Here is a 24020-nt window from a genome sequence, read left to right as displayed (position 1 = left end):
ATGGCAGAGTTTCATGAAAGAGTCAGTAGCATTGTGATTGAACTCAATGCTCTGGGAAAAACATATCCCAAAAGAGAAGTCATTCTGAAAGTTATTCAAGGCTTTTCCAAAGAATGGGATGTAAAAACAATGGCAATGAGGTAATCAAAGGACTTGAATAAACTAGAATTTCATGATCTATTTGCTGATCTAAAGGCCTATGAGTTTGAATTGAAAAGTCGAGAAGAGGATCAGTCTACTTTTCAACTGACCAGGTCTTTAACAGTAGTCAAAGTAGAGTCACCTGCTCAACCAGAAAGAGAAGCAGAATAGTTAAGTAGTGATGCTATGTCACTATTTGTGAAAAATTTTGGAAAATTCATCAGGAGAAATCAAGAAGGATCCTATAGAAGAAACGTTCAAAATAAAGATGCAAATGAAGAACCGAGAGCATGCTTCAACTGTGGAAAGACATGACACTTCATAACAGATTGTCATAAACCAAAGAAATATGAGAAAAGATCAACAGAAAAAGGAAAGAAGAAGTTTGAAAGAAATAAAAGCTCAAGAGAGGCCAAACATACTTCTAGAAAGAAACATGAGGCATTGGTTGTCGAGGACAGCAAAGCCAAATGGGTAGAAACTGACAGTGAATCAAAAGAGTCAAACTAATCCTCCAGCTCCAGTGAAGATGAGGAATAAGTGAAATGCCTAATGGCAAATAATCATGAACAAGCAACTATAAGTTGACACATATTCAATTTTAGTTCAGATGATGTCATTAGAGAAGCCCTCATCACAGGACTTCACGAAATGACTAATGAGTATCACAAATTGTCCATAGCATTTGATGAAGTCAAAGCAAAGCAAGATGATTTGCAAGATATCTCAACTGAGCCCAACTGGGAACAATCAGTTGAGAAAATTAATCTTCAAACAGAGATTGACAAGCTTGAGACTGAGAATGAGCAGCTTAAGATCAATCTCATGAATTTTACAATGGAAAATCAAGGATTGAATGACTTGGTAAGCTCATGGAATAGATCCTCAAGCATGATGACAGAAATGCACAATTTACAAAAACCCATAAATGACAAAAGTGGTCTAGAGTTTGGTAAAACTGGGGATATTGGTGAATCCAGTACTCTACCCAAACTGAATATGTTCAAATGAAAGTTTATACACTTTGTGCGAGCAGTTAGGGAAAATGAACATGCTTAAAGAGTTGGAAGTCAATAGAGCAAATGAACAGGAAAAGGTTTGGTATCGGTTTCACTCCTGAAGAAACTAAGGTTGAAACTGTTAAAAGTCTCAATCGGACTAATACATATCAACCAAATCCTATGAGAGGAAATCGAAATAAATATCACAACAACGACCTGTTTAGAAGCGATATCGGCAACTCAACAACTTGGGAAAGGAAAAACAACATATGGTATCACAAGCACATCACTCTCCACGACCTAGAGCACCAAATTTAGCACAAACCTATAGGAACTAAAACTGGTAAACTGGTTAAAGTAATCCAGATTTGGATTCCTAAAGGATTAATCCCTCGTGGACCCAAATAGATATAGGTACCAAAATTAATCAACTTTGTGACTGCAGGTAACATGTATTAAAGAAAATTGGATGAATCATGGTACTTAAATAGTGGATGTTCAAGACATATGTGTGGGAATGCTAAACTATTGTCTGAACTAATTAAAAGCAATGGTCCAACTATCACATTTGGTGATAACTCACAAGGTAGGACCGTGGGCAAGGGTAAGATTATCCACGATAACATAATCATTAAGGATGTATTATTAGTTTAGAACTTGAAATACAATTTGATAGTATCAGTAAACTATGTGATTATGAGTATTTGGTTGAGTTTCAAAAAACACTCATGTCTCGTTAAAGATGCTTCTGGTAATACTATCTTAACAGATAACAGGTGTGAAAATACATATAAAGTATGTTGGAATGATCAGTCTAGCAAATCAGTTTTTCCCGTAGCTTCAAATTCAAAGCGCAATTGGTTGTGGCACAAAATATTGAACCCTTTTAACTTCAAGGATATTGCTAGTCTGAGTAAGCTTGAGCTAGTAAGAGCGGATTAATCAAAGATCGAACAGTTATCTATTGTGTCAACGTCAGGTGCAGTCTGAGTCTGATCCTCGATAAGAGAAAAGGCTAGTGTTTGTTGCATCGAAGGTTGATTCACATACTAATTACCTCCTTGTCGATTCTGCTGCGGTGGTTGAAATGAGTGAACTACAAAGATTGCCTCTCCGGTTGAACTTCTATAGGTCTAAAAGAACTTCCAATCCCAAGACAATTCTCACTGAGTTGTCGACCTCCACAATTGTTGCAAGATATACCGGAAGATCCTGAACTCTGTCCTGGACCAAACTGTTTTGGAACTAGAAAAATTGCTCCCGAAATTCTTGAATTGTTTTCTTTTTGGTTGCAAATGATCCCTTATGGTACTACCTCTATATCCGGTCGATTTTTGGAATGGGATCTGCTGAAGAAATTCAGTTTTAAACAGAATCCAAGAAATAACCGTACCTTGATTCTCTAAGGATTTCTTTCTCGAAATCCACCAACCTTTGGCAATCCCCTGAAGTTGGTACACAACTAACCGAATTCAACGGTCATCGGTGTAGTCAAGAGAATCAAACAACTCATCGATCTCCTCTAAACAATTTTCACACCTTACAACATTCTCGGTACTCCTCAGAGTTGGTGGTTGGAAGGACTGAAACCTCATCAGCAAAGATTCCATCGGTGTCGGAGTAACAACCATTTGCTCAGTCGCAGTACAATCTTGTTCAATAGAGGTTCGTTACTGAATGTTTCCTGTTCAATATTCGTTGAGAAAACATATCTCATATTCAAGAGCATTGGGACACAAATATATCAATTTCAATAATCTCGTGTCCATAATCTCTATTCAAAAATTCATTCAATCTCATGTATATTCCAATCCGTATTTCTAATATATCATGATTTACTATTAACAACAAACAATCGTGCTTCGTAATTTAAATCACAAATCATTAATTCAAATAATTTATGAAATAAAAAATCATGCTCGCATGGAATTCAAATAATCAAATTAAGAATTCAATCACATGCGAGAAATAATTTAAATCAAGCGGACTCGATTTACCCCGCTCACTTCTAGTTCAATCCAAGATCTTATCGCTCTGATACCACTTAATGTGAGGACCTCCATTCTAATCATCTAATCAATATTAAAATCAATCAATTAACGATATAGAGTCGAGAGTTTAAAGTAAAGAATTTTTTTTAAAAGCATGCACGGGTCCGTGCATTAAAAGCATTAAGTTGTAGCCAAAAGGATCGAAACTACAAAAAATACACGGACCCCGTGCACACCTCCGTGCACCAAAAATGAACTAAAAGTCCAACTCTCTGTTTTATGCACGGACCCCATGCACCCTCCGTGCTCGGGTCCGTGCCCACCATTTCAAAAACAAATTTACTGCCTCGTAAAAATTACACATGGGCCCACGCACGGATGCATGTCATGGGTTCGTGAATGTACAAAATCAAAATATTTCAAAATACGAAGGTACACGGACCATGGCATGGAGGTGGCACACGGTTCGTGCCCTGTAAAAACTCAAAAAAATAAGAATAGGCAGCAGAACATGCAAATCCAACAACCAAATCAAAGTCTTTTTACAACATGCATTAATACATAAATCTAGCATCGAACAATACATGAAGTTCTAATGTCAATCAAATACTCTAAAGTAGAATAAGCATCAACTCTAGGTTCTACAATTCAAAATACAATACGAGGTACAACGAGTTCAAAATACAACAACTCTAAAACCAAGTCCGCACTTCTATCACTCCCAATTCGATCTAGTCATGCAGCCTTTGACTCGAACCTATCCCACCTGTTGCCAAGTACACATACAAAAACAAGACAGCAGCCAGATAACTCCGGTGAGAATAATATTCCCATTAAAAGCAACATAACATGCAATAGCACAAGTATATCAAAACATGATATAACTTCAACATAATTCAAGATAAAATAGAATGCAATGCATGTCTTTAAAATTCGAGATTATCTACTCGGATAATCAATGGAAATCTTGGTTCTTCTGTTGGGATCCCGAGGACAAGTGTTAGGATCGGTTGAAAGTCTAGAGGGGGGGTGAATATACTTTCAAGCAGTTTAGTAGGAAATATTGAACTCAATCAGTTTAAGAAATGAGTTTGAGGCTTATCTTAGTAACAAATGCAGTTTGGAAAACAAAATATGTGCGAAAATATGTCAAACTGCAGATTTAAAACACTGAGTGAATATCAGTTTAGGGTGTGTGTTGGTGATGAGTAAACTGAAATGATACGAGTAGTTGTTTATAGATGTTCGGAGATTTCAAACACTCCTACGTCACCCTTTCTTCCACCTCGGAAGGATTTCACTAGAAGACTTTGATTTATACAAGTAATTTGCACAAACCCAATCCAGTTTAGGACTTAAACACTGCCTAAACAAGAACTCCTAGTATAACACCTTAGTTTCAGTCCTAGACTGATATAACAATAGAGTAAATGTAACTCGAAGTTCTTAGCACAAATATCGACCCTTCAATGATCAGAATAATGCTTTTGAACGTTTGTGCTTTGAGTTTCTTGATCGAATCTTGATCGAAAAGAGCTTTTCGTGTTCTTCGTAAGAATGACAGAGTTTTCAGTGCGTATTGTTTTCACTTATTCTGATGTTGATCAAGATCTCTATTTATACCCTTTGGATTGCCAACGGTCATAAGTTTGAATTGTCCTTCTAATAAGATTTGAATTATTCCCGTTGGATTTGTCACTATCATCAATGATTTCTGGAGCCGACATTCCCTTAGTATCGCGGCACTGTAAGAGTGGGTGCCCAGTGAGCCAACTGTGTGGCTATGGGCTTTGTTGACTCTTTGTATAAACAATCTTTTGTTTAATATTATTTACACTTTTATGGCAATGACTTTATATTACTTCATATTGTTATATTGTGATATACTATTGTTGTTTTGATAAAGACCTTGAATATACTATAGTGTATGTAAGATGTGGTAGAACATGGAGATGTCTATCATGAAATACATCTTATAGTCACTGTATATTCTAAAACCGTTCCTAGTCGATTGAGCCGTCCGATAATAAGGATAAGGATCGCTCGAGTTTGAGACTAGCATTTGCGATGCGGAGTACCACGTTTCATTGGTAGGGAACATGGAGATGTTCGAAGCATGCAAATGGATATTCATAGGATGAATAGTCGAACTACCCTATCCGGACTTTCCAAGTGGTTATCACTTATCGAGTGGATAAAGTCCGCGGTTTTGGTTGTACACCATTAGTCCTTACGACTTGAAACATCATGGAGACTCTATATGCTAGTACTGTGCTTTGACTCGTTTACCGACTCTGAGGGGGTCATCAGGTGTCGAGATTGGGTACAGTTACGACACATGTAGGAGTCAATGCATTGTTGTCAAGGATTCACCACATACTTGCGAGTGTGGATATCCTATGCGATCTGAGGAGATATTAGTGTGACAAATCTCTGGCCAGAGTACTTGATGTGATTTAAGAAATGGTTTCTTAGTAGCACATGCGATGTCACTAATTTGATCTTCAAGATGCATTGCATAGTTATCGAATCTTGAGCGACTCTCGATATACCAATGGTTGTTGATTCGATCGGGATATATGGATGAAGGGACCGTACTGTACGCTAACCAAAATCTACTGGTTCTTGTAGGCACTATCAGTGATACCTAGGGAATCATGGGGCGATGTTGCTAGGCGCTTTACCATGATTCGTTGGGCAAGTCGGAAAGTGTTGTTCCGAGTCACAAGGAGTTGTGAGCCCACGGCTAGCTGTATCCCTGAACCATTGAGGGTCACACAGTGTAATGGAGTTTAATCCCCGTTGAGATAGTTAAATTTAAAGAGTTAAATTTAATGAACTAAGGAGTTGGACTTCTTAAATAAGAGTAAGGGAGTAGGATTTCCTAAAATGACATAGGGATGGACATTTTTGGAAACCACTGAATTCGGATTCAGGAAAATTTATTTTGACTTTAAAACGTGCAGAAATGGTTTCTGTGCACATTGGTGAAATCGTTTCATCAATCGGAGTCACGATGAATTTTATATTAATTTCTGAACGAGCGGGCTTTGCTTGTCGGGCCCCAGCTTATGATTAATGGGCCCTAAGGTGTTAGTGGCCTGCATTATAAATAAGTTATTTCAGTACAGAAATTACACACAACAGGGTCATAATTTTTGAGAGCAAAAAATTCGAAAACCCTATTCTCTCTCAAAGAATTTCGGCCGCCCCCTTGCTCTGCCCGAGAAAATTCCGGTCTGTGATTTTGAATCGCAGTAAGGAATAACGAATCAAATTCGTGTATTCTCTTCGCAGAAAACTTCTGATAGATTTTCTAGTGCAATCTATCAGAGGGATTAAACCTCTGTTCGTGGACCTGATTGAAGGCGTTCATCGGTTCCAGGGAGAGACAACAAGAGCAGAATTGTTCTGTTGGTGTCCATTAATCTCGTTGCGAGATTTGAGGTAAAATTTATTTAATTGTTATTTAAATTTTACACACACGTAATTCAATCGATGAACGGTTGATACCCATACCATGGAAACGTTCCATGAAAAATTTTTAAACTTCCGCTGCACCGGGTATCAATCGTAATTGGTCTGGGAACTCGCCAGTTTTCCAACAGTGGTATCAGAGCCAGGTTGCTCAGATCAATCGATTGAATTAATCAATTGTACAAAATTTTTGAGTCTCGGTTTTTGAAACAAAATAAATATTTTTAATAAAAAAAAAAAAAAAATTTCCGGGAGCGAAACCCGGGCAGCGATTGGATCGCTGCCCGGAGGGGGCAGCGATGGTCGCTGCCCCCAGGGGCGGCGCACGGCGCCGCCCAAAGGGGGCGCACGGCGCCGCCCAGGGCGGCGCACGGCGGCGCTGCCCAGCGCAGCGCTGGGCGCTGCGCAGGGCAGCGCTCGGCGCTGCCCAGGGCAGCGCTCGGCGCCGCCCAGCGGCGGCGCCAGGCGCCGCCAGGGCAGCAAGCGTTGCTGCCCTAAGGGGGCAGCCGGGCTGCCCCGGCCCGCGCCCCGGGTGCGGGCCAACCCGGGAGTGTCCCGGGTGGCCCGCGGGAAAAAATTAATATTTTATTAAAAATTAATTTTAATATGTTAAAATTTTATTTTTGGTCCGGTCAAAAAAATTGTTTTTGATTGGTTCACGAGATTTCGGATCGAATTGTTCGAGTCCGTAAATTTTAAAATTGATTTTGGATAAATTTGAATTTTTGGAAAATTTTAATATTTTATCCGTAAATTGAATTTTGAAATCAATTATTTTGGTACAATTGATGATAAGATATGATCTTATGATATATTAAGTAAAATATGATTTTATTTGTAAAATTGGATTTTATAGATAAAATATGATTTTATTTGATATGGAGATAAAATATGATTTTATATGTGAAATGTGATTTTATATATAAAATATGATTTTATCTTGTTTAAATTTGAATTGCCACAGCATGTTATCCAATAAATTAATTTTGAATTAAATGTTATTGGATAAGGATGATCGATTGCCATGACCAATTTTGTAGGTGTATGTTAGGAATTTACATTTTGTCTTTATTGTTGTTGGTTTTATTAATGGGCCTGGTTTATGGCCCGATATGAATGTCATATGTAATAAAAGTGGGCTTGGTTTATAGCCCGTTCCCACCCCCTAAAAATGTATCCCCTACTTGTCATTGTTATTTATTGTAAATACATTAGATTTAGTGGGAGATCAAGATTTGAAGATGGTGGGCCCAGCAGACAATGAAGACTGAAGAAATGTAAATTGGAAGCATATGTAATAGGATTGCATTTGCATACTGCATATTACCTAGGATTGGACTAAGACCCGTGATTGGCAACCACGGGTCAATTAGAAATGGAATCGATCATCCTATATAATATGTGATATTATGATTGTATGCATGTTTAGACATAAATTGCGTGAATCCGGCAATGCATGCAATAAATTAAATATGATGAGACAAATATTTTTATAAATAAAATCCCTCATTTTAAATATGATTTAAAATTTATATCAAGATAAATAAAGGAAATTTAAATATTGTTTAAATGTTCCTACCTTCCATCAACGGTCAATGTATGTGATGCTACCCGCGGATACGGTCCGGCTCATATTATTGGGGGGCCCGTCCGTCGGAAAGCTGTACATTGATCGACAAATGTTGTAAGTTGGGTGGAACTCCCATGGGATCGGCTCATATTATTGGGGGATCCACATGGCGACCGTCCATCACAACTTAATATTGATGGGTCATCTTGACATGTCACTTTAAACGGCGTCATATTATTGGGCCCTTATTGGACATGAGGTAAAAACATGGGGGTTGCTTTGGAAGCAATTGGGCTCTACCTTTTGAGAATTATGGTTGGCTGATATTATTCGGGACCATAAGTTTGTCAATTGGACTCCATGTTCTCACTAAGGGAAAAGTTCCCGTTTTCACTAGAGGGTGGTGAAATCGTTAAAATAGTGGGAGTGAGATTCATAAAATTAAATTCGCCTATTTTATGTCTTAGTAAATTGTTAAACAATCATTGATATATGTCTGTTTTTCCTTTTCAGTATTTCATACAATGAATTCGCGAAATCCTTTATTCTCGATCCTCGAACAAAACAAGCTGACTGGCGCCAACTATACGGAATGGTTCCGGAAGTTGAAGATAGTCTTAACTTCGGAGAAAATGCTCTACGTGTTAGAGAAAGCACCTCCGAAGGAAGCACCAGCTGACATAAGTCCGGAGGAATTGGCCAAACTTGATGCATGGTGTGACCATGACATCAAGACCAAATGCTATATGCAAGCCTCGATGTCTGATGAACTCCAGAGGCGATTTGAGGACACGGTGAATGCTGCTAACATTCACACGCAACTCAAGGAACTTTTTGGGGCTCAGTCGAGGGCTGAAAGGTTCTCTACTGTTAAGGAGTTGATGACGTGCCGCATGCGTGAAGGGACTTCGGTCCGTGATCATGGGGTACGAGTGATTTGGCTCATACAGAAGTTAGCGACCCTTGATTTGGTGTTGGAGCATGAACTCAATGTGGACTTGCTGCTTCTATCTCTTCCTTCTTCATTTGATGGATTCGTGATAAATTTTAATATGAACAAGATAGAGGCCACCCTTGAAGAGATGGTCAATATGCTCGTTACATATGAATCCACACTTAAGAAGGATAAGCCAGCTTTCTTGGTGGGCTCCTCATCTTCTGCTAAGAAGGGGCCAAGTATGAAGGGCAAGAAACGTTCTGCCCCACCCAAGAAAGTGGAACCCGAGAAGAAGCAAAAGACAAAGGCTTCAAACGATGGAAAATCCAAGGATGTTTGCCATTACTGCAAGAAGCCGGGTCATTGGAAGCGCAACTGCAAGGAGTATCTTGAGCAGTTGGGAACTGCAAAGGGTATGTTCTATATCGAAATAAACATGTCACTTAATACAACTTCTTGGGTATTGGATACCGGATGTGGATCTCACATTTGCAATGATTTGCAGGTGATGACAAGAAGTCGCAGGCTTAGAATGGGTGAGACCCAGCTGAGGCTCGGGAATGGTTCCAGAGTTGAAGCTACGGCCATTGGAGATGTTTGTTTGATTTTGCAGAATGGTTTTAAATTATTGTTGAGAGATGTTTTATTTGTGCCAGATTTAATTAAAAACATTATTTCTATTTCTATGCTTGATAGAGATGGTTATTCTTGTAATTTTGTGAATGGGATTTGCAGTATTTACAAGAATGAATGTTTAATTGGAAATGGACAACTTGAAAACGATCTATATAATTTAAAACTAAAAGACGTTCCAGTGAATTGTATTGACAAACCGGCAACAACAAACAAAAGGAAAATCGATAGTCAAAACCCGGCAAACCTATGGCACGCTAGACTAGGTCATATTTCCTCAAGGAGGATGAACAAGCTAGTGGGAGAGGGCATGTTTGATATGTCTGATATTAACTCTCTACCTACTTGTGAATCCTGCCTAAAAGGAAAAATGACTAAATCTCCTTTTAAGGGGAAACCTGAGCGTAGTCAGAATCTGTTGGATTTGATCCATACAGATGTTTGTGGTCCATTTAGAGTAGGGACTCAACATGGCCACACCTACTTCATTACCTTTACTGATGATTATTCAAGGTATGTGTATTTATATTTAATGAAATATAAGTCTGAAGCATTTGAAAAGTTCAAAGAATTCAAGGCTGAAGTAGAAAACAAGCTAGGTAAAAGTATTAAAGCACTTCGATCGGATCGAGGTGGAGAATACTTGAGTACCGAGTTTTTGGACTATCTAAAAGAGAATGGGATTCTCTCTCAGTGGACTCCTCCTATGACACCACAGCTTAATGGTGTATCGGAGCGTCGTAATCGAACTTTGTTGGACATGGTTCGATCAATGATGAGCTTCACTGAGCTTCCACCTTCGTTTTGGGGCTATGCGCTTGAAACGGCGGTATTGTTGTTGAACAACGTCCACACTAAAGCAGTGGACAAAACACCATACGAGTTATGGAATGGCAAAGCTCCTAAGTATTCGTACTTGAGGATTTGGGGATGTCCTGCTTACGTGAAGCGGACAGTGGGAGATAAGTTGGATAGTCGATCCAGCTTGTGTTATTTTGTGGGGTATCCGAAGAATTCAATCGGATATTATTTCTATTATCCTGCTGAAACAAAGGTGTTTGTTTCACGGAATGCCACCTTCTTGGAGAAGGAGTTCTTATTGGATAAGAAAGGCGAGATGATGGAACTCGAAGAAGTTCGAGAAGAACCCGAAATACAAAATAACGATCCCACACCTCAGGAACCATTGCTGAACACGCCTGCACCTAGAAGATCCGAGAGGACTTCTAGACCTCCAGTTCGATATGGTCTTCTTCTTGAAGAAGGTCAAGATGAACCCGACATTGGATGTGATCCAAGAATCTTCAAGGAAGCAATTTCTGATGCGGATTCGAATTTATGGCTTGAAGCTATGCAGTCTGAATTGGATTCGATGCATACTAACCAAGTCTGGTCTTTAGTGGATCCTCCCGATGGAATTGTTCCAATAGGGTGTAAATGGATCTACAAAAGAAAGCTTGGGCCTGATGGTAAGGTATTGACCTACAAGGCGCGATTGGTGGCTAAAGGTTATACTCAAAGGCAAGGAGTTGACTATGACGAAACCTTTTCACCAGTTGCAATGTTCAAGTCCATAAGAATCCTAATTGCCATAGCTGCATGGTATGACTATGAGATATGGCAAATGGATGTGAAGACTGCTTTTCTTAATGGAGACATTAAGGAGGAAATCTATATGAAGCAGCCTGAGGGGTTCACATCCATGGGAAGCGAGCATAAGGTATGCAAGCTTCAGAGATCAATTTATGGTCTAAAACAAGCATCAAGAAGTTGGAACCAGAAATTTGATGAAACAATAAAAGATTTTGGTTTCATCAAGAACCCGGAGGAACCTTGCGTGTACAAGAAAGTAGTTAAGGATGCGGTAACATTCTTAGTACTTTATGTTGATGACATCCTACTCATTGGGAATGATGTAGGGATGTTGCAGTCAACAAAGATATGGTTATCAGGTAGATTTTCGATGAAGGATTTGGGTGAGGCATCCTACATTCTTGGGATACAGATCTATAGGGATAGATCTAAGAGAATGATAGGACTCACTCAATCAACCTACATCGATACCATATTGAAACGGTTTTCAATGGATGGGTCCAAGAGAGGACATCTACCCATGTGTCATGGAGTTTCTCTATCCAAGTCTATGTGTCCCAAGACTGATGCAGAGATAGAGAATATGACACATGTACCATATGCGTCAGCTATAGGTAGTATCATGTATGGGATGATATCTACCAGACCGGATGTAGCATTTGCTCTGAGTGTCACGAGCAGATATCAGTCTAATCCTGGTCAGATGCATTGGAAAGCCGTGAAGGACATTCTTAAGTACTTGCGAAGGACTAAGAATATGTTCATGGTTTATGGAGGACGAGAACTCAAACTGGAAGGCTATACCGACTCTAGCTTCCAAAGTGATGTGGATGACTCGAAGTCAACCTCTGGATTTGTGTTCATGCTCAATGGCGGTGCTGTCTCTTGGAAGAGTTCCAAGCAGGACACCACAGCGGATTCCACCACTGAGGCTGAATACATTGCAGCATCAGCTGCTGCTAAAGAGGCCGTTTGGATGAGGAATTTCGTCCAAGAGTTGGGCGTCATTCCTGAATTTGTTGGTCCAGTCCCGGTGTACTGCGACAACACGGGTGCCGTTGCTCAAGCAAAGGAACCAAGGTCTCATCAAAGATCCAAACACGTACTGAGGAAATACCACATAATCCGGGAGATTGTGGAAAGAGGAGACATCAGTGTCGAACGAGTGGCCTCTGCAGACAATATCGCTGATCCACTTACTAAGCCTTTGCCAGGACCATTGTTTGACAAACATCGCGAAGCAATGGGTCTACGTAGTATGACTAGTTGGCTATAGGGCAAGTGGGAGATTGTAAGAGTGGGTGCCCAGTGAGCCAACTGTGTGGCTATGGGCTTTGTTGACTCTTTGTATAAACAATCTTTTGTTTAATATTATTTACACTTTTATGGCAATGACTTTATATTACTTCATATTGTTATATTGTGATATACTATTGTTGTTTTGATAAAGACCTTGAATATACTATAGTGTATGTAAGATGTGGTAGAACATGGAGATGTCTATCATGAAATACATCTTATAGTCACTGTATATTCTAAAACCGTTCCTAGTCGATTGAGCCATCCGATAATAAGGATAAGGATCGCTCGAGTTTGAGACTAGCATTTGCGATGCGGAGTACCACGTTTCATTGGTAGGGAACATGGAGATGTTCGAAGCATGCAAATGGATATTCATAGGATGAATAGTCGAACTACCCTATCCGGACTTTCCAAGTGGTTATCACTTATCGAGTGGATAAAGTCCGCGGTTTTGGTTGTACACCATTAGTCCTTACGACTTGAAACATCATGGAGACTCTATATGCTAGTACTGTGCTTTGACTCGTTTACCGACTCTGAGGGGGTCATCAGGTGTCGAGATTGGGTACAGTTACGACACATGTAGGAGTCAATGCATTGTTGTCAAGGATTCACCACATACTTGCGAGTGTGGATATCCTATGCGATCTGAGGAGATATTAGTGTGACAAATCTCTGGCCAGAGTACTTGATGTGATTTAAGAAATGGTTTCTTAGTAGCACATGCGATGTCACTAATTTGATCTTCAAGATGCATTGCATAGTTATCGAATCTTGAGCGACTCTCGATATACCAATGGTTGTTGATTCGATCGGGATATATGGATGAAGGGACCGTACTGTACGCTAACCAAAATCTACTGGTTCTTGTAGGCACTATCAGTGATACCTAGGGAATCATGGGGCGATGTTGCTAGGCGCTTTACCATGATTCGTTGGGCAAGTCGGAAAGTGTTGTTCCGAGTCACAAGGAGTTGTGAGCCCACGGCTAGCTGTATCCCTGAACCATTGAGGGTCACACAGTGTAATGGAGTTTTAATCCCCGTTGAGATAGTTAAATTTAAAGAGTTAAATTTAATGAACTAAGGAGTTGGACTTCTTAAATAAGAGTAAGGGAGTAGGATTTCCTAAAATGACATAGGGATGGACATTTTTGGAAACCACTGAATTCGGATTCAGGAAAATTTATTTTGACTTTAAAACGTGCAGAAATGGTTTCTGTGCACATTGGTGAAATCGTTTCATCAATCGGAGTCACGATGAATTTTATATTAATTTCTGAACGAGCGGGCTTTGCTTGTCGGGCCCCAGCTTATGATTAATGGGCCCTAAGGTGTTAGTGGCCTGCATTATAAATAAGTTATTTCAGTACAGAAATTACACACAACAGGGTCATAATTTTTGAGAGCAAAAAATTCGAAAACCCTATTCTCTCTCAAAGAATTTCGGCCGCCCCCTTGCTCTGCCCGAGAAAATTCCGGTCTGTGATTTTGAATCGCAGTAAGGAATAACGAATCAAATTCGTGTATTCTCTTCGCAGAAAACTTCTGATAGATTTTCTAGTGCAATCTATCAGAGGGATTAAACCTCTGTTCGTGGACCTGATTGAAGGCGTTCATCGGTTCCAGGGAGAGACAACAAGAGCAGAATTGTTCTGTTGGTGTCCATTAATCTCGTTGCGAGATTTGAGGTAAAATTTATTTAATTGTTATTTAAATTTTACACACACGTAATTCAATCGATGAACGGTTGATACCCATACCATGGAAACGTTCCATGAAAAATTTTTAAACTTCCGCTGCACCGGGTATCAATCGTAATTGGTCTGGGAACTCGCCAGTTTTCCAACAGGCACTACCTTCTACAGAGATGTCAGAGTACGAATGATCTTATCCGGAAATAGCACGATAGAAAACTGTTGTGGACACCTGAAGCAATCAGTTTGGCAAGGGTGAACTGATGGATTCAGTTTAGCGAGGTAAACTGCTTTGTATCCCTGAAGCTATCAGTTTGGCAAGGGTAAACTGATGGATTCAGTTTAGTGAGGTCAACTGATTTGTATCCTTTTAACGCGGTCATTGATGGTTCAGTTTAGTGATTCAGTTTAGCAACGTAAACTGTATCTGTTGGTCATAGTGATGTCATCATTTCCTGAATACCAGTTTAGCCCTTTTTGTAGTTGCTCAAGTAGTTTGGCTTTCTTTTGTAAAAACCAAAACTAAATTTCCCAAAAATTTCCCCCTTTTTGGTGGTTATCAAAACATTGCAATTTATTATATGATAAACTGATATATATTGTCATCATGATAAGCTGATATTCATTGTTATGCAAAGTCAGTTTCAATCACGAACTCTTCCCCCTTTTTGATAAACTGAAAAGCATAGATCCGGAAGGAGAGATACAATAGTAGATAATATAATAATCTTGATGTGACAACAGATAAACTATCTTCGATCGAAAGAAGATCTGTGAAATGATGAACTACGAGTTTGTTGATGAGTTGCTGAGGTATTACGCTATAGAGCTTGAGCTTCATGTTGATTTCGCAGAATATTCTGAGATAAACTTGTCAGAGTGTTGAGTTGCCGAGAAATTCCTTGAAAATTGGATTGAACTGAATTGTGAAAGGTTTGAACAAATCCATTCAAGTTGTCAACTTTTGTCTCCAAATACTGATGAGAGTTTTGCAGTTGAGATAGGGAGCTAGTCAGTTGATTTGAATCCACTAGGATTTTATCCAGTAGTGCAAGCTTTTCTTGAAGTTTACTGAGCTCAACATTCATAGATTGTCTCAGAAAAGAGATGTTGCTGGTTGTTGTTTTTTGATTTTCTTTGAGACTAGTGACAGTCTTGGACATGGCATAGACTGAGTTCTCAATCTGAGAAAGTGTGTGATACCAATCATCTTCAGTCGTGGATGTAAGGTCCAAATCCACTAAACTCACTTACGATGATTTTTAAATAATTTTTATGGTTTTATGCCATAAATTATTTAAGTTATGATTTAATGATCATGGTTTCATGATATAATTATTTTATGTTTAACGCTTTCAATTAAGTTTATGATTTCAGGGCGAGTTTGATTCTGGATTCATGGAACGAGACTAACCTATGCACGAGATCGTAAGAAATATTATTACGAGAATTTCAAGTATAATATTCATATGTTTATAATGTACGAACCAAGAAAGGAAATATTATCAGCCCGAGTCGAGACGTGTTGGGCTGACTGCGTTTTAGTAGCCGACACACATTACGTATTGAATTTTGATTATTGCACTCAACCACCACTTACCCCATCATCAATTGCATGTCTCCTTAACTTATTCATTTCTTCACTTCACGTTTCCTTCATCACTTTCTGCTTCCTTCTTCTTCTTGGTTCATCAATCGATTTCTTCAAGATCTTCACCATCCAAGTTCCAAATCTCGTTCGTGCCGTGGTTAGCTTGTTGCCAAAAATCCGGATCAACTCCATCTTCATTTCAAGGCAAGTTTTTCAACTAGTATTTTAAGGTTTTGAAACCCATTCAAGATTATAATTATTTTTATATGAAAATATGTATGTATGCATGATTTTCAAGAATTTCAAGAGCATGAAGTTTAGATTTTAAGGGTTTGAAGAGCATGTTATGTGATAGTATGAAATCGTGAAGTATACGTCGTTCTTGTCATGTTCTTGAATTTGATTCAAGAGCTACATGTTTCATCTAAGTTTTTATGTGTTCTTGAAGTTTCAAGGGATGTTTTATTTAAAGGATATAGCTGGAGGAGTAGAAAATATCATATTTTGAATTATTGAATTAGTTTGAGTGAAAGTTTTGAAATGTTACTTATGTTGGATTGTTCCGTATTAGCGGCACTTGTTACTATTTTGAAGATCAAAATTAGTGTAATGATCCAAATGATATGAGGCCAATTGTATTTGAAAAAAAACTTATTTATCTACAACTTTCATGTTTTGAGTTTTGTCAAAATCATTTTGAAAGATTGGTCAAAGTCATCCCAAAGTGTGTCGAGTGTTTTGATTTCCCGGCAGTAACACATCTGGGATGAATGAGCATAACTTTTAACTGAAAATTCCAATTAAGGTGAAGTTTTCGGCATTAGAAATCCAAGATCAAGGGCTAAAACTTTCATGTTTACCACTTTTCCGAATTCCGACTGCAAAATAGAGTTTAAGAATGAACAAGCAGACCCATCAGCAGGGTATGCGCGCCCGCGCCCGAAAAGTAGCGCCCCCGCGCATGGCCTTCTGATTTGAAGCTTTATTTATGTTATTTTGGGTCCTAAATTCATGGTTATGATCTTTAAAGGCTTATAAAGTATATTTAAGAATTCTTATGCAAAAAGTTTCAAGTTTTAAGTCAAGAACGACTTACGTGGATCGATTACGTTATGTGACGCATGTACATGTCTATATTTCATTCATGAAACCTATGTTCAATATGAAAGTATGATTTTTATCACTTATGACGTGCATGAAGTTATCGAGTAAAGTTTAATGTTAATGAAATGAAAGTTATGACAGAAATTACGATGATATGATGATGCTTCATAAAAAAATGATATGTTATAATGATATGATGATGAAATGAAAGATGATGAAGCATGAATGAATAATTTTATGATGAAGCATGAAGATATGATATGTTGATGCATGAAAATATTTTGATGTTTTATGTGTCTTTGTGGTGGCAATACGGGACTGGTACTCCGGTTTAGGCTCCGGAGGGGCCTTTCCAAATATGACTCAATGTACGGGTTAGGTCCTCCGGGATGAGCTCCGGAGGGGCCTCCAAAAATGAAAGAATGTTACGAGGCGTAATGCCATATGATTGTTGATCAACAAGAAAAGATGAATGTGCCCATTATGACGGTTGCCACAATTTCGCATAATTCGTCACCAAATGATAAGTTTATGTTATGTTATGTTATGTTACGTTTAATTGATAATTGAAATCTCATGATTTTTACTGCATACTCTTGCTGAGTCTTTAGACTCACTATACTTGAATGGTGCAGGTAATGAGGAAGACATTTATGCATATGTCGATGAGTTCAATGCCGGACATGAAGAAGAGCAAGGAGTCGGACCGGCGGGCGATGCATGAGTGTGTTATGTGATGAGTGTGTTACGTACTGAGTATGTTTGTGTCAAGTTAATGAACTAAATGTTGTTAGGTTGATTGAAGAAAATACGCTTTAATTGTTTCAAATTGTTATGATTTGGTTTGTAAACTATTTTGAAATGTTTTTAAGTAAGGTTTGATGTATGCATACATCTTTCAAAAATTTTCTTTTCCACACAGTGTTTTATGGTCATGTTAGTTTGGTAACATCTTCATCGGTTGAGGGCGTTACAGTTTGGTATCAAAGCAGTTCGCTCTGGGTTTTCTTAAAACACTCATGCATACTCGCCACGACTCCAACACTCCGTCTTCATGTCTGTAAGTTATGATGTTTATTCGATCATGTGTATGATAATGCGATGAGATAATGTATGCATGTTACATGTTAAAGTATATTTACGTATTGAATTGTGACTGAGTGGTGTGGATAATATTGGACTTTAGGACTCTGGCATCACGTAGGGGAAATAACACCAACGCCAACGCCAATGCCGCTCACAACAACCATAATGATTGCGGGCCAGATAGTGAGAACAATCAAAACAACCAGTTTTTGACGGGATTAACTGCTCTGCTTCAAGAGCAAAGCCGTGCTAAGGGAGCTCAAATCCAACAGTTGCTTCAAGCCCAGACAGCTAATGCCGGAAATAACCATCCTGCGGATAATCAAAACCCTATCTACAAAAGGTTCTTAGAGTTGGGACCACCTGAGTTCAAAGGAGAGACTGATCTTTTGATTGCGGAACAATGGTTCCAAGCTATGGAGACTGCTTTTGAGTTCATGCAGATCACGGATGCGGATAGATTGAGATGTGCTACCTATATGTTCCATGATGACGCTCATGTTTGGTGGAATGGAGCCAAAGCAGCGTTGAACCTAACCACCCTTACTTGGAATGGATTCAAGGATGTGTTCTACGGCAAATATTTCACGGTGAGCACCCGAAACAGGTTGGCTAGAGAGTTTTTGGAGATCCGTCAAGGAAACATGTCAATTGCGGAGTATGTAAAGAAGTTTGAAAGGGGAAGATACTTTGTACCGATGATTTCTGGTGATCCTGCTGAAGAGTTGAAACATTTCACAGAAGGATTGAATGCCTTCATCAGAAAGGATGTTAGACTAAGTGGAGCGAAAAATTACAAAGATGCGGTGGATCAGGCCATGCTGTCCGAAAAGGACAGAAACGACATTATCAGAGAGTCACAAGCAAAAAGATCTAGTTATCAGAATCGGGACCAAAAAGGAAATGCTAACAGAAAGAAACCGTACCAAGCCCCACCCCAACACCGACCATACCAACAGCAGCAGCATCGACCTCAAGGGCAGAAACAATTGGCTCTACCAGCACCAAAATCGGCGATTGCACCAACAGCTTGTCAAAAATGTGGAAAACTTCACTCAGGTCAATTCATGGCAGGGACTGGAGTATGTTTCCTTTGCAAAAAGCCAGGGCACTATCGAAAAGATTGCCCTCAATCCAAAGAACCAGTAAGAGGACGAGTTTTTGCAATGGCACATGATCAAGTGGATCCGAATACAGCTATAGTTACAGGTATGATTAATGTTTCCAGTAATCCCGCTCATGTCTTAATTGATACTGGAGCTACACATTCATTCATATCTGTTGAATTTGTTAATAAATCGGGTTTAGTACCGGATAAGTCAATATCGAGATTTAGTATATCCTTGCCTTCAGGGGAAGAATTGAGTAGTGATTTGATCATCAGAGGATGCAGTATACAGATGCAAGGTCATGAGTTGTATGCTGATCTTATTATCCTCAAAATGTCGGACTTTGACGTGATATTTGGTATGGATTGGTTGTCTTGTTATGAGGCTACCATAGACTGTAAACGGAGGACGGTTTCCTTGAAAACTAAGGATGGAGAAACGTTTCTATTCTATGCCACACCGAAAAATAATTCATCTCTTTTAATTTCAGTAGGTAAGGCATGGCAACTGTTGAATAAAGGATGTGCAGGTTTCCTCGCAAGTGTCACTTGCGACCAAGAATTACCTCGATCGAAACTTGAAGACGTCGAGGTAGTAAGAGATTTCCCAGAAATATTTCCTAATGATATTGCAGGATTACCTCCAGCTAGGGAGGTAGAATTTGGGATTGAATTAATGCCCGGAACCCAACCAGCTTCCAAAGCACCATACAGATTAGCACCGACTGAAATGAAAGAATTGAAGGAGCAACTACAAGAGCTACTCAATAAAGGCTTTATTAGACCGAGTATATCGCCTTGGGTTGCACCGGTATTGTTTGTCAAGAAGAAAGATGGGTCTATGAGACTGTGCATCGATTATAGAGAGCTGAATCGAGTAACAGTGAAGAACAAATATCCACTGCCAAGGATTGATGATTTGTTTGATCAGTTACAAGGGGCAGTAGTATTCTCCAAGATCGATTTGAGATCAGGTTATCACCAATTGAAGGTGAAAGATGAAGATATTCATAAGACGGCTTTCAGGACTCGTTATGGCCACTACGTTTTTTAGTCATGCCATTTGGAGTTACCAATGCACCGGCAGTATTCATGGATCTTATGAACAGAGTGTTTCAGCCTTTCTTAGATCAGTTTGTCATAGTATTCATAGATGACATACTGATTTACTCTCGTAGTTCAGATGAGCATCGTCAGCATCTAATTATAGTCTTGCAGATTCTGAAAGAAAAACAATTGTTTGCTAAGTTCAGTAAGTGTGAATTTTGGCTGGAACAGATTGCATTTTTGGGTCACATAGTTTCGGCTAAGGGAATAGAGGTTGATCCAGCAAAGATAGAAGCAATTAAAAATTGGGTTACTCCAAAGAATGCTACAGAGATACGGAGTTTCTTGGGATTAGCGGGTTACTATAGGAGATTCATTCAGGATTTCTCCAAGATAGCGCTGCCACTAACGTCATTAACTTGCAAAAGTGTGAAGTTTGAATGGTCTAATCAGTGTGAGAAAAGATTTTTAGTGTTAAAAAAAAAGTTGATGACAGCGCCAGTACTAGCCATACCAGAAGGAACAGGTCGATTCGTAATTTATACAGATGCTTCCAAGAGTGGATTAGGGGCTGTCTTGATGCAAGATGGAAAGGTGATAGCATATGCTTCACGACAGTTGAAGATTCATGAAAAGAATTACCCTACACATGACCTTGAATTGGCAGCAGTTGTCTTCGCATTCAAACTGTGGAGACATTACCTTTATGGTGAGAAGTGTCAGATTTTCACTGATCATAAGAGTTTGAAGTACTTCTTCACCCAGAAGGAGTTGAACATGAGGCAGAGAAGATGGCTCGAATTGGTGAAAGATTATGACTGTGATATTAGCTACCATCCGGGTAAAGCTAATGTAGTAGCAGATGCTTTGAGTCGTAAATCTGCAACCTTGAACAGAATGACAACTCAACAAGAGTTGATTGCAGATTTTGAACGACTCAGATTGGAAGTAGTTGAGCCGATGGAAGTTTGTGCCCTATCAGCCTTAACAATGGTTCCAAGTTTGCTCGACAAGATTCGAACAGGTCAGGCTTCAGACCAGCAATTATTAACTTGGAAACTTAAAGATGAAGCTAAAGGGGGTGCATTGTATACAGTGAAGGATGGGATCGTGCATCACAAAGGGCGAAAGTGGGTACCAGCAGTAGATTCACTGAGGGAAGATGTGATGACTGAGGCTCACATTGTACCATATTCTATTCATCCAGGGAGTACAAAGATGTTCAAGGATTTACAGATGCTATACTGGTGGCCAGGTATGAATAAAGACATCGTTAAGTTTATTAGCGAATGTTTGACATGTCAACAGGTCAAAGTTGAACATCAAAGACCAGCAGGACTTCTGAAACCATTACACATTCCCACTTGGAAATGGGAAGATGTCACCATGGACTTTGTGATTGGACTGCCAATTACACAACGAAGAATGGATTCAATATGGATAATAGTTGACAGGTTGACGAAGTCAGCTCACTTTTTACCAGTTAGAAACAACTTTCTCGATGAATCAATATGCAGAGTTGTATATTCGAGAGGTAGTTAGATTGCATGGAGTTCCAGCAAGGATAATCTCTGACAGGGATCCCAGGTTCACATCGAATTTTTGGAAGAGTCTACATCATGGATTGGGGACAAAGTTAGCCTTCAGTACAGCTTTTCATCCACAAACAGATGGACAATCTGAGCGAGTGATTCAGATACTGGAGGATTTACTTAGGGCTTGCATGATTGACTTCGGAGGAAATTGGGAATCGAAGTTGCCTTTAGTGGAGTTCACATATAACAATAGTTATCAAGCTACTATTGGAATGGCTCCTTATGAGGCTTTGTATGGGAGAAAGTGTAGGACTCCATTGCATTGGGATGAAGTTGGAGAAAGAGCTATATTGGGGCCAGAAATAGTGCAACAGACAATCAACTTGATAGCAAAAGTCAAGGACAGAATGTTGACAGCACAGAGTCGACAGAAAAGCTACACCGATAAGAGGCGTAGAGACTTGGAGTTTCAAGTAGGTGATCATGTGTTCTTGAAAGTGTCACCTTGGAAAGGAGTTTTGAGATTTGGGAAGAAAGGAAAGCTGAGCCCGAGATATATAGGACCTTTCGAGATCCTAGACAAGGTTGGAGCAAGAGCTTATCGATTAGCATTGCCTCCAAATCTAGAAGGAGTACACGACGTCTTCCATGTCTCGATGTTGAGGAAGTATATCTCAAATCCTTCCCATGTCATTCGTCATGAACCAGTTCAGTGGACGCCAGACTTGTCATATGAAGAGGTACCTATCCAAATTTTGGATACACAAGTCCGAAAGTTGAGAAACAAAGAGATCAAGATGGTAAAGGTCTTATGGCGCAATCAATTAGTGGAAGAGGCTACTTGGGAGACTGAACAAGATATGCGTAGCCGATACCCAAAATTATTTGGTGAGTCGAATTTCGAGGACAAAATTCTTTTAAGGAGGGTAGAGTTGTAAGGTCCAAATCCACTAAACTCACTTACGATGATTTTTAAATAATTTTTATGGTTTTATGCCATAAATTATTTAAGTTATGATTTAATGATCATGGTTTCATGATATAATTATTTTATGTTTAACGCTTTCAATTAAGTTTATGATTTCAGGGCGAGTTTGATTCTGAATTCATGGAACGAGACTAACCTATGCACGAGATCGTAAGAAATATTATTACGAGAATTTCAAGTATAATATTCATATGTTTATAATGTACGAACCAAGAAAGGAAATATTATCAGCCCGAGTCGAGACGTGTTGGGCTGACTGCGTTTTAGTAGCCGACACACATTACGTATTGAATTTTGATTATTGCACTCAACCACCACTTACCCCATCATCAATTGCATGTCTCCTTAACTTATTCATTTCTTCACTTCACGTTTCCTTCATCACTTTCTGCTTCCTTCTTCTTCTTGGTTCATCAATCGATTTCTTCAAGATCTTCACCATCCAAGTTCCAAATCTCGTTCGTGCCGTGGTTAGCTTGTTGCCAAAAATCCGGATCAACTCCATCTTCATTTCAAGGCAAGTTTTTCAACTAGTATTTTAAGGTTTTGAAACCCATTCAAGATTATAATTATTTTTATATGAAAATATGTATGTATGCATGATTTTCAAGAATTTCAAGAGCATGAAGTTTAGATTTTAAGGGTTTGAAGAGCATGTTATGTGATAGTATGAAATCGTGAAGTATACGTCGTTCTTGTCATGTTCTTGAATTTGATTCAAGAGCTACATGTTTCATCTAAGTTTTTATATGTTCTTGAAGTTTCAAGGGATGTTTTATTTAAAGGATATAGCTGGAGGAGTAGAAAATATCATATTTTGAATTATTGAATTAGTTTGAGTGAAAGTTTTGAAATGTTACTTATGTTATATTGTTCCGGATTAGCGGCACTTGTTACTATTTTGAAGATCAAAATTAGTGTAGTGATCCAAATGATATGAGGCCAATTTTATTTGAAAAACAACTTATTTATATACAACTTTCATGTTTTGAGTTTTGTCAAAATCATTTTGGAAGATTGGTCAAAATCATCCCAAAGTGTGTCGAGTGTTTTGATTTCCCGGCAGTGACACATCTGGGATGAATGAGCATAACTTTTTACTGCAAATTTTAGTTAAGGTGCAGTTTTCGGCATTAGAAAGCCAAGATCAAGGGCTAAAACTTTCATGTTTACCACTTTTTCGAATTCCGATTGAAAAATAGAGTTTAAGAATGAACAAG

At 39.0% G+C, this 24020-nt stretch overlaps 1 protein-coding gene across 1 annotated transcript; it reads left to right on the top strand.

Moving 5' to 3' along the window:
* Positions 1-21960, top strand: LOC140888215 (uncharacterized). Its single transcript, XM_073295906.1, has 9 exons — positions 1-140; positions 747-1005; positions 1178-1242; positions 18223-19331; positions 19431-20041; positions 20731-20986; positions 21203-21462; positions 21586-21759; positions 21856-21960. The coding sequence occupies exons 1-9, from the start codon at positions 1-3 to the stop codon at positions 21958-21960; spliced, it is 2979 nt and encodes a 992-aa protein (XP_073152007.1).
* Positions 21961-24020: the final 2060 nt, after the last annotated feature.

This window comes from Henckelia pumila, chromosome 3 (assembly GCF_033568475.1).
Source record: "Henckelia pumila isolate YLH828 chromosome 3, ASM3356847v2, whole genome shotgun sequence".
NCBI classification, from domain to species: domain Eukaryota; kingdom Viridiplantae; phylum Streptophyta; class Magnoliopsida; order Lamiales; family Gesneriaceae; genus Henckelia; species Henckelia pumila.
This window is presented reverse-complemented; position numbering and strand designations above follow the sequence as displayed.

Coding starts and splice junctions, on each gene's coding strand:
- LOC140888215 (XM_073295906.1), top strand. CDS start 1: ATGGCAGAGTTTCATGAAAGAGTCAGTAGCATTGTGATTGAACTCAAT. Junction 19,332..19,430: donor GAATACAGCTATAGTTACAG/GTATGATTAATG, acceptor AATCGGGTTTAG/TACCGGATAAGTCAATATCG. Junction 20,987..21,202: donor GTGGAGACATTACCTTTATG/GTGAGAAGTGTC, acceptor AGTTGATTGCAG/ATTTTGAACGACTCAGATTG.